Source organism: Rhizoctonia solani, chromosome 9 (genome assembly GCF_016906535.1).
Source record: "Rhizoctonia solani chromosome 9, complete sequence".
Classification (NCBI taxonomy): domain Eukaryota; kingdom Fungi; phylum Basidiomycota; class Agaricomycetes; order Cantharellales; family Ceratobasidiaceae; genus Rhizoctonia; species Rhizoctonia solani.
This window is the reverse complement of record NC_057378.1, coordinates 251924-265122: the sequence shown is the minus strand read 5'-3', so window position 1 is coordinate 265122 and position 13199 is coordinate 251924. Positions and strand designations below refer to the sequence as shown.

Genomic DNA, 13199 nt, shown 5'->3' with positions numbered 1-13199 from the left:
AGAGTTCCTTTGAAAGCTTATTTTGACCACGAAGCGGCGGAAATAAGCGCTACTGATTTTGCTATCAATGGCATAGAGCTAGATGTCTTAATTAGTCTGGACTATGAGATACGTCTCTTTGGGGACCCAACGGTCTCAAGTGACGGGACTACACCTGTCGTTGAAGTAGATATTTCGGTCAAAGTGGAACAGACTGGCGATCAAGATGTCCCGGATATCCATAACAATGCCCTGGACTCTCCATCACTCGAACCTAACCAACTGGATTGCCAATGCTCAGCTCAATCCGCATATTCCTTGTGTGCAAGTCAATGAGAAGACACATGTATTCCCACACTTTATCGATGGCTGGGCATATGGGGACGCGGCTGGAATCGAAGTGACTTCGTGTTCAGAGGAGTACTGGTCCATTGGCGATGGACCCAGATTTATTGATACTTGGGTGACAGATGTTCGTAACGTAATTTCGTGGACGAAGGGCTGCTAAACGGTTTTCCAGGAAATCCGCGTCGAAATGATAGAGCCCATAAGATTGGCCCCGTCTCAAACGCGGCTAGTATCGATGAATTTGGTTCAGGAAAAACCGCTCCTGGCTCCTGCTGGGTTTCTCACACTAGAGCTCAGTCTCCATCTCGACATACACTCTCTCGAACCCCCCATAACTTCTCATCACTATTCCTATCCAGAACCATCCTAGTCTCTGTGAACTATCTGAAGATACAGAGGGGCTTCTTTTGACTTACCGTTCTGTTTCTGGTACACCCGCCTCGGCCGTTGTCATTCCTCCTCCTAATAAAACGCACCATATTACGACTCAATCTCGTATCCTCTTGGCACTCCATGGGGCTGGAGTTATGCACACACACCCATTTTGGATCTCAGCGCTTCCGCGTCCAGAGTATGCATGGGTCCTCGTAGTACAAGGTCTAACACCTTGGGGCCTGGACTGGAGGGAAGCTTCAAGAGCTGACGTCTGCGCTGCCCTAAGGGCTCTCGTCTTGAAGTTAGTTGGCGTATGGCATGAAGATGATTATTGTACTGCGCACGATCTGGCAACAGAGATAACAGTCCCAAAACCGCCTGGTGTTCCAGTCAAGACCATTCCCGTAGTGGCAATCGGGCACTCCAACGGAGGGCAAGGCGCTTTGCATTTGGCTTCTGCATTCCCTGATTGTATTCCTGCACTTATTCCCGCAGCAGGCTACACTAGTGCACGGCTATATGTACCCACACAAGCCTCTCGTGGTTCTCTCTTCGCAGATGCGGCACTCCAGAGTATTTTGAGGGCGAGTTTGCAAGGACAGGATGGAGATATCATAGCCGGGAATCTCGCGCTGAGTCGAGGTAAGTGAAATATTTCCAATAGAGAAACGATATTTCTCTAAATGTCCGCTAGTTCATCTGGTACATGGCGGCAGCGACGAGAATGTACCGGTATGGCACTCGCGGGAAAGGATGGCACTAATCAAAATGTGGAACCCGGACGCTGACGTGAAGTATGACTGGGATCACTATCATAGAGGATGCGTGTCTGATTATCCGCACATACAGCATGACCGAGATTCCGGGAAAACCCCACTTTTGGGATACGGTGTTTAAGGAGAACCAGTTTCAAGTGCCATTCAAGATCTGGTTTCCTCACCCTACGCCGCTTCAAATACAATAGAAACCGACTTTACTCTTACGGTAGCCTGGCCATCAGAATCGGGTAGCATGCGGGGTTGGCGGATCAGGAAAGCAAAGGTTCCTGGGAGGTAGGTTTCCGTTTTCAGTGTCACTAAATGTAACTCAGCCTCGAAAAGGTTATCCCGAATTCACGTCAGTGGTAGTTCTATACAAACGACCAACGTTCATACGTTTTCTGTTGAGCTCTCAAAATCTCACTGAAAGATGGGGACGTTATTGAGGTCGACAGCCAACGAATCAAGGTTCCTCGTCAATCTTCTTTCTGGCTCTCATATGAAAAGGATAACCAGTGGGAGGTTGGTCTTTGTGAACAGTAAAGTTAATTGAATTTGGGTTAACAAATTTATAGATAGTACATACGGCAAAATCCTATCATTCTGGATCGTTATCCAGCGCCCTTACCTCAGCGATGCCAATAGCCCTCGTTATCCCAGCCCGGGAAGGAGACTATTACCAAACTATCGCGCTACGGATTGCGCACAGTCTCTACACATATTTGAAACTGGATTGCACCATCCTCAGGGATTCTGAGCTCCAAGGACGTGTTCTGGAAGGTCGAAGTGTGGTGGTGATCGGAGGACATCATAACAAATATGGAATGGCGGTCCGCTCGAGCCCCTTGCGAATTTTGCCTGATGGATCAATCGTTACCGGGCAAAAAAGATATAACATAAATGGGGTAGGAGCACTATCCTTTCACAAGGTATGTAAAATTGTGAGCTATTATGAGCCGCCCGTTGAATCGGGTATAGGACCACGTTTATATGGATGCCTTGGATCTAAGTGGTTACGAACGAATTCTGAGAGCATTCCCTCTGAGAACAGGCGTCCCTGGCCCCGAGTGGATGATTATTGGCCCGGAAAGCGATACGAAGGGGTTTGGAGGGATTCTCGCGACGGGGTGAATACATCTTTTCTATTTATTTAGGCTGCTACTTAAGGTTTTGTCCACAGGTTCTGGGATCGAGATGGAGAATTAAGCGAATCAATGTCATATTTTAGTTAAGATAATGCATGTATTTACGTGACTGTCAACTGACTACAAAGTGGTAGCACTGTGACGTTCATAAAAATTTGCACGAGTAGGAGACATGGTTGAATCTGAACACAAGTTCCTGCATTTCATACCGTCGTTCGCACTAAGATCCGATATTCGACGAGGATTCCAAGTTTACGAAGAGTTGCCCCAGTACAACCAAGACCGAAAGATTTGACTTCAATAACTAGAAGTACACTACTTCCATGTTCTCAAAAATTGTATATCTATCTTGGATTCCAAAAGTGACAACTCTTCGCTGGGAGCAGATTTGCTTAATTCCGAAAAGCGCTCCGCCAATATGCCGAAATTACAGTCCTTGAGTACATACTTCATGAAGAAGACGAATGATAATTGAACACAAACAGATACATGACATGACTGCCTTAAAATGAAAGCAGAATAATATACAGACGTATCAATCCTAGTCACTGGCATCTATTGGGATACCTAGTGGCCCAAATTGACCTTTTGGTATAGTGGCCATCACTCCAGGGGGCGAGCCCTTACTGGATAGGCCATAGTCCGAAGGAGAATCCCGAAGCGTAGTCGACATATCTTCTTCAGATTTCTGAGAAGCTTCCAAGTGAGTGGACGGAAACTCCGAAGTCGTACGATCTTCTGGCAAGGGATCTGCAACCAGAATAGGGCGAGCAAAGTCGGCCTGTTCCTCAGGTGGAACTGGAGCAGATCGACCAGAGTCTCCGAAATAGGCAACATTCAGCACAGGTTTAGGAGGGAGCGAGTCGTTGGCTTCGTCTGGGTTAGTTGAAGTACCAGTCTGATGATGTCGTAAGAACAAGACACTACTGGTTCAGTATTTGGCTTACCTCGCCCGACGAATCGGTTAAGTCATACGCAGACGACTTGGATGCTCCAATATCCGACCAATATTTGACTGGAGCTCCCGACTTTTCAACATTTCCATAACGGTCACATGCAACTGCCGGTCTGGACGTGCCAGAAGTTTCGCTAGAACTGAGTTTATCAATAATAGTCCAATGACTAAGTTCCACTGAATCTTTGCTCGTGAGTCCAATTTCCTGGTAACCTGCTAGAGCCTTCTCTCGTTCGGCCGGAGTATCGATATCCTGCTTGGTCCGGCGCCAGGATTGAGGTTCCGCCATTGGGCGAAATACCATAATTATGCTCGTAGAGGTACCGCTGCTTGCGGCTGAAACCGGTTCGTCCATATGTTCGCCAATCACGAGTGGATGATTATGCAGAGAAGTGTCGTTGATGGCGAGTATTGGAGTAGGAATAGGAGCAGTTGCAGCCACAGACACAGAACTCCACACTGTCTTCGGGGTACCAGGCGTCGGATATGTAGCCGAGAAGGGTTCTAATCGCGAGGACCCGTAGCTCGAATTACTGTCATCCGGCGTGTGCAAAGGATTGAACTCATAGTTGGACATAGATAGAGTTGTCGAGTTTGAAGCGGGCCTCAGAGCGTTCGGATCAGGATCATAGACTCCGGTCCCGTTCCACCGGACATAGCCGATGTGCGATTGCCATCATCGGATTCCATTGCTTGAATTCGTTCGTTCACTGCCGCTAGAACAGCTTCCTTAGTTTCTTCAGCGCCATAGTAAGGAGCAAGTATTCCATTGTGGGGGGAGTATCTAAATGCCTGACTCATACGTCGATTGTTTATCGCGGAACCTTGATTCATGCAAAGGGCAAGTCCAAAGGTTTGAATAGCAGAATCTAATGGGTTAAAAGTAGCACACAGCTGTTTGAGCCACGAGTTGTTAGGTGCACTAGGTACTTCCAAAGCCACGAGGAGATCTTGAGATGTTCCAACCGAAGGATGATCGTATTCGAGTACCGACTGATCTTCGAAGGGACGTACGAAAAATGTTGCTTGATCCACCAGGTTCGGGGTCGAGTCAATGAGGAGCAGAAGTATACTGGAAGAATCGGAAATGTTTCTATCATCAGCTAGGAAACGAGAGACACTCAAACCGCCGAGCTTTTCTCCGTCGCAGGAGTTCTGCACCAAGTCAATTATCCCTGGGATTCCTGGACTGGTGCCATCTCCAATCTATTCGAGAGAGTGAGCATAATAATCAGCTTTTGGTCCTTTAAGCGTACCTGGGGATCCCACGTTTACCAATCCATCATATTCTTCACTTGACTCACTCGGGCTATTTGGCATTATTCCTCTCTCGTGTAGGCCAACCCATCGTTCGGCTCGTCTGATTGATTTCCGCTTCAGCCTACCGAGCTGCGAGGTACCTTGATCTTCGCCAACCCGAAATGAACGTCCCGTAGATGCACAGACGGGGGTGCAATGAGAGTGACAGTTACATCACTCTCAATAGTTGCCTCTTTAGTTTGCGTGAGACGATTTGGATTGGAGTCTTTGGCTGCCTGACGACTGTGGTGGTGGTGGTGGCGCTTATAGAAATGGTGACTTCGATGGAAAGAGTTCGATTTCAAACCGGGTTGATCAAGCCAATGCTGCGAAGGGCCGCCTGGAGAGCATTTGCCATGCTTCTCAGATAGATGGTAGTTGCGAGGGTATGTAGATGTATTTTCGTCAGCAACAGCCAGAGAGGCAGGAAATTTCGACATAATGGATGAGCTAGAGCTTGTGGACTTGCGACGTTGAAAATGATATAGCCAGCCCTATCACCCCGGTCGGGCTGTTCGACTCAATATAAGCACTTGGGAAAGCGGTGTTCGGATATCTTACTTACCAACCCACCAAGGGGGGAAAGTGGACGACCCTTTCGGCCCTGCTGCTCTCTTAGCGTCCTAGCAGCGAAGCGACTAGCTTCAAAGACCGCGGCCTACGAAAATAAATTGTGTAAGCTATAGCAACTATGCGTTCACTTACCGCTTGAGCCTGCCTCATGTATCTCGCCTGAGCAACCTCGCCCCTTTCAGTAGCACGGCGCATGAGTGGTGCCCTGGCAACATCAACCGGTAACTCAACCGCCTCAATACCGCTTCATCTTTTTTCGTTCGTTTGAAGGAAGGGAGGACACCAAGGGTAAGACCACCAGCGCGTAAGCTAGAAGAACCCATCGAGTTGAGAACTGAGCGATGCTTGGTTCTACCCATGCTATGCAGTAAGTACTAGGTCTGATATATATGAGAATTCAAGCCGAAAGATGCGTGCAGAGCGAGGGCTTACGACGATTGCTCGGAGTTTGAGAATGTGGCAGGAAACTGTACAATGTCTTTTACATTCCCATCAAATATGGCCAAGCATATGTCCCCGTGACCAAGCACATTAGCTAGGGCAAATTATTTATAGGGGTCCTTGGAATTTGAAATTAGAGTCATTGTGGTAGTCCGAAATAATCTTGCTGACAAGGTTGTGGAATTCAGCTTGGTTTCAAAATTCATGCTGATTCTCAGCTCTATGAGGCTCTTCTTTCTTAGGCGTGGATATTGCTGTTCCCAAACAAAACAAAACACCTCAGCAAATTTGAAGGCTGACATGTTGGAGACGGGGATGTATACATGCTAGACTGGAGTATTTATGGTAAGACAACAATATGATCATCGATGCGTCCTGACTATTGGGTCATCGACGTCTGGCATGTGATCAAGTGACTTCATTCAGATTGTGAGTTCCCGTTAGCGCTCAACATTGTTGATCTGTTCCAACGCTTTCCTTGGGACGACGAACATGGCACAAAGTTTTTTTTCGGATGGAACACCGAGGCAGGGTGGTTCACGCATAAGATCCGTAACTAGATTCTGGGTCGAGCTCAACAGCTTGGGCGCTATGACGGATTCTTACATGAGTGACTTGTGCTTCAATGGCCATGTGAATAAGGAACGGATAGGATTGGAATTCCAGATTAGATTGTAGCTGTAAACTGCACGGTGTATCCATGCTGTCAAACACGAAAGCAGCTGCCCATTCCCATATAGCCCCATCAAAATCCAGCCTCATACCTCCTTGGTCAGAAATCGTGAGGTCGTTCGGAGGAATTGCGGGACGCGGAGATCCGACGGGACCCATATCAACCGCCGATTCCGAGTCTACTGCCCAGCCTTCGTCATCGAGAGTCCAGGAGTCGAGCACCTTGATGTGATCCTGACCAGGGTGGGCTGTTTGGCTTTCACCTGACAAAAAGCTAAGCAAGTTGCGAGTAGCAGAGCATGACTAGCACCACATACCTCCAGCCATCTCTTCCTGTGTTGCGACTTCATTGCGCAGCTTGAGACGTCCCAGAACCGGATAGTGCCGTCGTCAGAACATGAGACGATGTGTGACTGTCGGGTGAAAACTGCACGCATTGTACCCAGTGGCGTGTCTCCTCAGTGTCCGAGCAGCATCTTCCCCGTCTGCGCATCCCACACGCGCACAGTCTTATCCCAAGAGCCAGACACGATGTAGAGACCATTGGGCGAGAATCCAACAGAGATCACGATCGTCATGTGACCCGCCATCCTCGTCACAAACCACAACCTGCTGTCCGGTCTGCGCATCCCATACTCGCACGGATGCGTCATGCGACCCTGAGACGATTTGCATTCCGTTTGGCGAGAACTCGACTGACGTCACTGTGTCCATGAACTGGGCCAACCACCGTGTCGCCTGTCCCGGTCTATGACCCGTATCGTTCCATCATGTGAGCCAGAGACAACGTGCTGACCATCGGGAGAGAATCCGACCGACGAGACTGGTGAGTCGCTCTGAACAGCTGCATCATGCACTGGCCGGTCTTGACATCCCATAGTCGAACAGTACCGTCACGCGACCCAGACACAATCGTCGACGCGTCCGGAGAGAACCGTACACAATTCACTGAGTCGTCATGGCCATCCATTGGCCCGTGGACGTCTTGACCGTTGTCTGCATCCCAGATTCGCAAGGTGCGATCCCATGAAGCAGATGCGATGTATCTGCCGCTTGGTGAGTAGTCAACACAAAACAGTACTATTGTGTCCGCTCAACGGCCCCAGCACTAGTTTTCCGTCTCTGCATTCCACACATGAACACCCCATCAGATGAGCCAGACACGACTCGAAGTCCGCTGTGCGAGTACCGCACGGAGTATATTGCCCCGGAAGGACCGTATCTAGAGGTAGGGCATTCGACACGGCTGCATCTTGCACGTTACAGCGCCATCGTTTGAGCAAGAGAACAGACGAGACCCGTCAGGAGAGAATATGACCCAGTTGACCCAGTCGGTGTGGCCTGTAGAGGACCAAGGACTGTGCTGCCGGTGAGTGCGTCATACATCGATGGTGTTATCAAATGATGCGGATGCAATGAAAGCGGCGTTGGGGGAGAAGGTCGCAGAGGTAACCACTGGAATGCGCTCGGAGCGGTCCTAGACGGTCTGTGCGGCGCGTATATCCCACACTCGGATAGTATGGTCCCAGGAGGCGGAGACAAGGCGTGAGCCATCAGGCGGTACGAGACTGAGGTGACCCATCTGTATGACCTGTGAAAGGCTGTCCAATGGAGTGTCCGGTTCGCACATCCCAGATGCGGACTGTGTTGTCATGATCCAGATGCGAGATGCAAGCAGTCAGGAGAAAAGTGACCGAACTGACTCGATTATTGTGCCTCTTGAGTGGACCAAGCGGCGGTTCAGCTGTGCGCAACGAGCAGATGTATATGTCTCCATTTTCCAAACCACAAGCGACATGGGATGCGTTGGATGAGAAGGCAACAGAGAAATATCTGAGCCAGTACTCGGTAGCAGCTTCGTAGTGGCATTGTCTTTACTCATTCCATAGATGCAGGGTAGAGTTGGTACCGCCGAAGCCACTTGAGTGCCGTCGGGGGACATAGCAACATGGTCGACCCCCGCGCGAGCGGTTGGTGAGACTAACAACGGCCTCGCTGGTAGACGTGTCGAGTACGTCAATGCGCCCTCAGTGGGGACTGCCAGTCGAGTTCCATCAGCAGATAGACCCATCGATAGACTCCCGACCCGACCTTCCAGTGGCCAAGCGACAATGTTCGCTGGCTGATTGCCGTGCCTTGTGGCTTTACAAGTCCGGTTGTTCTTGGCTTGTATGTGGTCGAGACCGGTCGTGATGCAGGCCAGAACGGAATCATGGAGATATATATATGCGGCGTGCTCTCGGATGTGGGGTGGTTGGCGTATACCGATACGAACTGCACGGCGTCATGGGCGATTTTTGATACGTCTTCCGGTATGGTATGTTTCTGAGGCATAGTTAATTAATCTCAACCTGGACACAGCTATGCTGACGTACCGTGCACCACCTTTCCGCTTGCTGAATGATGCTGGTACCGTGGCGGATCTTCTTGAGTAGGTTGACGACTTCCATCCACAGTAGCAGGTTATCGAAGAAAAAGGTGCGCACACGATCGACTAGCGCTGATCGGTACCCGCCGCGGTATAGATGGGTTGACCAGTGCTGGCATGCGTAAGCAAGGCCGGGTGAGATTGCGCGCTGCACTCGCTCGTTGAGGCCTTCCACTTCGCTGTCTAGCAAACAAGAGGAAGGGAGGCCGCATATGTTAATCTTTGGTTCTGACGCCTCAATCGCTTGTAGGCACGCTTCCGCCAATGAGGCATGTCGGCTTTCTGGATCGCACCAAAAGTCGCCAGATCGGTCGTGAGATAGTAAATAATCTGGAAACGACGCATGTAGCGTGGTCACCAGCCCACTTTCCTCTGAGATGTTGAGCACAGAACGCAGCGGCTGCAATAAGGAGTCCAAATGCTGGAGGCTGTTTAGCCTGAGGAGACTGACAATGACTTCCCGATTCATCGGCTCAACTGCGCATATCACTGATCCGAGCACCGCTTTCATTCGTTCCGTGTTGCTCCTGCTCATTCCGGACCTTTTAAACGCGTTTGTCAGTATTGTCGAATATAGGCTATCGATAGACTGTTCGTCTTCCATTTGTATATACGATGAGTTTGTGATTGTGTCGAGTGCCTCATTGAGCGTGTCCGTTACATGGCCTTGTTTGATGAAACGACACATCGTCGATGCGTAGATAAATAGCACTCCACATTGTTTGAGAACGTTAGACCATTGCTCATTCGTCAGCGGAACGTCTTTCAGCTCAAGTTGCATATATCTTTTGATATCGGCCTCCACTATGTCCGACTGCAGGTCGTGTAGTACCAGCGGTGTGTCCCGGATCCGTTGGTCCTTGCTGCCATCCGCGCACAGATCTCTTTTTCAGGTCGGCTTGAGACAAGGTAGCGAATCGGAAGCTTGTAGTCCGGTGAGAGTAGCAGATCGAGGATTTGGCCAACGCTGTCGGAATCCTCGCACTCGTCCAACGCATCGATCACAACGATTACATCTGCCGGTAGCGATTCCTTTACTTCGACCAACGGTTCAAAAATAAGCTTCTCGTACTGCTGCTTCAGGCTTCGACGATGTACATCAGGATCCGCCATCATAACCTTGATGAGCGCACCGCTAAAAGGAATGGAGAATCGAGCGAACTGATAGGCGATACACGGTATGATTGACTTGACCTGCCGGCACTCGGAGATGGCGCGCGAGCAGAAGAAGCTGGCTCCTAGCTGACTGCCAAGCATTTTGCACACGGTATATGCGATAGTGGTCTTGCCCGTGCCAGCCATTCCATTCATCCAGCACGTTCTTCCTGAGTCTGGATTGGATGCCCATTCTATGAGCATCTTGATTTGCGGCTCGCGAGTTCCTGGCGCACAGCCGCCTCGTTTGACGCCTCCCGAGTCGTAAAAGGCAGACTCGGCGGACAATATCTTGGTCAGACGTGACTCCTGTGTTACTTATGAGCTATCGTATCACAATCTTGCGGTCCACCTCACCTTCGCCTCTTCGTAGATAGTGTTCATTATGCTCAGATTCACGTTAAGCTATTGCACTCGTTTGAGAACAGCTGCCATATACCAATCCGCACTTACCACCAATCGCCGAAGGTGCTCGTCGATGCGATTGTAGCACTCGAGTATTTCTCCTGTTCCTTCCATTATACCTCTCAGTCGTCTCCCTGTCGACATTGCCTTTCTATTTTCACCATTGATTGCTTCTGCCTCCTCTTGAATATCCCTATAAGCGTTATCAGCTTTGCTTGCTGGCTATTGCTAGGCTTGGACGAACCGAATGATGCACTGAATGCTACCAGTCATTGCGAATCCAGCTGGATGCTTCTTGAGCTCTGTCAGATCTTTCATTATTACGTTCAGCTTCTTCCGTAGCTTGTATTGTTCTTTGAGCCCGTCGCACTCGCGCTTTGCCATGGTGAGCGAGAGACAGGACGTATAATGGATAGCCATACCTCATAGATTTCGACGCATTCAATTAGCGGGCCGATAGCTACTTTTAGCGGGCCGAACCAGTCTGCACTAGACTCTAGAGCATCCAACGAAGCCCTGATCAGAGGCCAGCTGTCCAAGTCGCCCTCGCCAGCTTGTTCCATTGTCGTGGTATTAGGGACCGAACCAGGCTCATTCCATCGCAGCTGCACTCGTCTCTTCCATCTACTCTTGGAGCGCGCAAGGGCTTCACGAAGCTGCATCATGAAGGGCTTTGAAGTCGTTTCCGCCATGCTCGTGTGAAGAGTGGGTGTGGGCGTCAAGAATGGGACACATCCAGATTTGCCCATGCCCTGCCAACTATCACGTGGCCTGAAGCTTTGAGGTTTTGTTTGTCTATGTGGCCATCCTCAAAGTAGAAAACTGATCGTTTAGTCCTTGTGCGCATATATGCATCCAGTGCAAAGATTCAGACATCCTAATTATGACTTCACAGATAGGCTCGCATTTAATTTCTACAAGGTTCAAACACGCACTCTTCAATAAATTGATGCTGTTTTGGACAACATTTTCAGTCATGAGCATCAGTCTTGTCGATTGTTTAATATAATTAATCCCCCACAAAAAGTGCCTCTCCGGGATATCAGCTAGGAGAAGCCCCGCTCAAATCGCCTTCAAAGGGTCATGCAGGGTCTTCAGGTTATCCAAAACCAACCTTGTGGACTTCAGGCCTGAGAAATCATCAAGCGCATACCTGGTACTCGTATCCCAGTTCTTCTAAAAAGGTCTTTATTATATGACATGCCGTAGTCGGTGATATTACCCCAAAAGGCCAAAAAGCGTATAGCACGCCACTACGACTGTACACACTCTCCTACCCTACCGTCCCAAAAGAGAATTCTTCAAAGGCAGCTACTACACTCTTGTCCATACGCCGCTGATACCATGGTATCCGGTTTCCAGAGGTCGCTGGTTCGCCATCAATCACACACCTTGATTGCAACATCGAGAAAAGATGGACATGGGTGGCGACGAGCTAGAATTAATATATGAAACACGCGGGACGCCTGACAATAAGTGATAAACCAAAGACATAAACCCCCAAATTTATGACAATATCGGCCAAATCAATCATGGAGGACGCGAGCGCTCCCAAGCCGAAATTAACACGAGTCGCAAAGGGACGAGAGAACAAGTCTCAGGGCTCTGGTTTAGGGTCGTCAAATAGAATTGTTCGTTATGCCGTGGCTTCGCTTCTGATTATCCCATTCAAAAGAGAGACTCGATAACAATGCGAGAGGGTGTGTAATGGTAAGCGACTTACGCTGACGACCCATGAAGACCACCGCAAACGGACCTGAGATTGCCAAAAACGAATGTATTATGGTATAGAAAATAAACAATACACTTTGGGGGGTCCAAATAAGTGCCACTGAATGTTGAAAACCTGAAGATAGAGCTCACAGGCTACCAATATATCCGACACACAAACCCTTGTCCTACCCAAATCTATGCGGGGACCGGCCCAACCCACCATGCCCAAGCCCTGTATACCACCCACAGAGAGAACATGGCGGCAACAATCATTAGTATCAGCCGAGACTGTTTTACGCCTCCAGGACCAATGCCGAATGCCCGTGCCGCACGCTGAGACGCAACAAAAAAGATGTAGCACAAGGAAGCGAGAATGAATAATAGCTACGACTTACAGATATTGCTGGCTTTCTCGTCTCTTACGAGTTTACCAAACTTTACCACTGCAATTCCAGGTTGACCATCTGCTGGTTTCGTACCCAATCTCTTGATCTCTCTCTAACAGTTAGCTGTTCAGTACCACTCAGAAAGAGGTCAGGATCAGTCCCTAACCTTGAGGGACTCGACTTCTTCGTCAATACTAGGCATGTCTGATGTCGTTTCGTGTCGTGGTTGTGGTCTGACAATACGCGTTCGAGCTTAGTCAGCATATTCTCAGGCACGTGTCGGATGTATGCACCAGCGACCGCTACCAACATGTCCATTTCCAGTTGATGAAAGCCCAAGCGCCCAAATACTTTCGTGACCTGGAAAAGGTAATACGTAGGGCTAGGTTGTCGCTCATTGCATCGCATTAGCCACTAGTATGTAATATCCCACATTTCTTTATGATTAAAAACCAGTTTGTACATTGTCTCATCAAAACTAGAAATATTGGCAAAGAAAAAGGCGTCTGGCAACCTCTGATTGGAAAGCGAGCAAGATAGCTCGCAGTCGTAATATCAAACCCAATG

The 13199-nt window shown here is 49.2% G+C and overlaps 7 protein-coding genes across 7 annotated transcripts; 2 read left to right on the top strand and 5 right to left on the bottom strand.

Moving 5' to 3' along the window:
• Positions 1–205: 205 nt before the first annotated feature.
• On the top strand, positions 206–1666 carry RhiXN_07622 (alpha/beta hydrolase family protein; the record flags this gene model as incomplete). The annotated part of the gene is made up of 4 exons (XM_043327438.1): positions 206–451; positions 687–1344; positions 1397–1496; positions 1552–1666. 4 exons carry the CDS (start codon positions 206–208, stop codon positions 1664–1666), a joined length of 1119 nt encoding a protein of 372 aa, XP_043182823.1.
• Positions 1667–2095: 429 nt separating this feature from the next.
• On the top strand, positions 2096–2591 carry RhiXN_07621 (alpha/beta hydrolase family protein; the record flags this gene model as incomplete). The annotated part of the gene is made up of 2 exons (XM_043327437.1): positions 2096–2389; positions 2439–2591. The coding sequence occupies 2 exons, from the start codon at positions 2096–2098 to the stop codon at positions 2589–2591; spliced, it is 447 nt and encodes a 148-aa protein (XP_043182822.1).
• Positions 2592–3146: 555 nt separating this feature from the next.
• On the bottom strand, positions 3147–4137 carry RhiXN_07620 (uncharacterized protein; the record flags this gene model as incomplete). The annotated part of the gene is made up of 2 exons (XM_043327436.1): positions 3147–3503; positions 3553–4137. 2 exons carry the CDS (start codon positions 4135–4137, stop codon positions 3147–3149), a joined length of 942 nt encoding a protein of 313 aa, XP_043182821.1.
• A 29-nt stretch (positions 4138–4166) lies between these two features.
• On the bottom strand, positions 4167–5627 carry RhiXN_07619 (uncharacterized protein; the record flags this gene model as incomplete). Its single annotated transcript, XM_043327435.1, has 5 exons — positions 4167–4766; positions 4946–5122; positions 5167–5370; positions 5425–5517; positions 5565–5627. The coding sequence occupies 5 exons, from the start codon at positions 5625–5627 to the stop codon at positions 4167–4169; spliced, it is 1137 nt and encodes a 378-aa protein (XP_043182820.1).
• Positions 5628–6410: 783 nt separating this feature from the next.
• On the bottom strand, positions 6411–8487 carry RhiXN_07618 (peptidase C14; the record flags this gene model as incomplete). The annotated part of the gene is made up of 7 exons (XM_043327434.1): positions 6411–6808; positions 6863–6902; positions 7052–7204; positions 7246–7293; positions 7342–7591; positions 7810–8187; positions 8249–8487. 7 exons carry the CDS (start codon positions 8485–8487, stop codon positions 6411–6413), a joined length of 1506 nt encoding a protein of 501 aa, XP_043182819.1.
• A 74-nt stretch (positions 8488–8561) lies between these two features.
• RhiXN_07617 (peptidase C14) lies at positions 8562–11225 on the bottom strand (the record flags this gene model as incomplete). The annotated part of the gene is made up of 7 exons (XM_043327433.1): positions 8562–8870; positions 8921–9777; positions 9852–10437; positions 10486–10533; positions 10582–10726; positions 10778–10908; positions 10956–11225. The coding sequence occupies 7 exons, from the start codon at positions 11223–11225 to the stop codon at positions 8562–8564; spliced, it is 2346 nt and encodes a 781-aa protein (XP_043182818.1).
• Positions 11226–12441: 1216 nt separating this feature from the next.
• RhiXN_07616 (Costars family protein) lies at positions 12442–12834 on the bottom strand (the record flags this gene model as incomplete). The annotated part of the gene is made up of 3 exons (XM_043327432.1): positions 12442–12579; positions 12670–12744; positions 12799–12834. The coding sequence occupies 3 exons, from the start codon at positions 12832–12834 to the stop codon at positions 12442–12444; spliced, it is 249 nt and encodes an 82-aa protein (XP_043182817.1).
• Between the last annotated feature and the right edge of the window lie 365 nt (positions 12835–13199).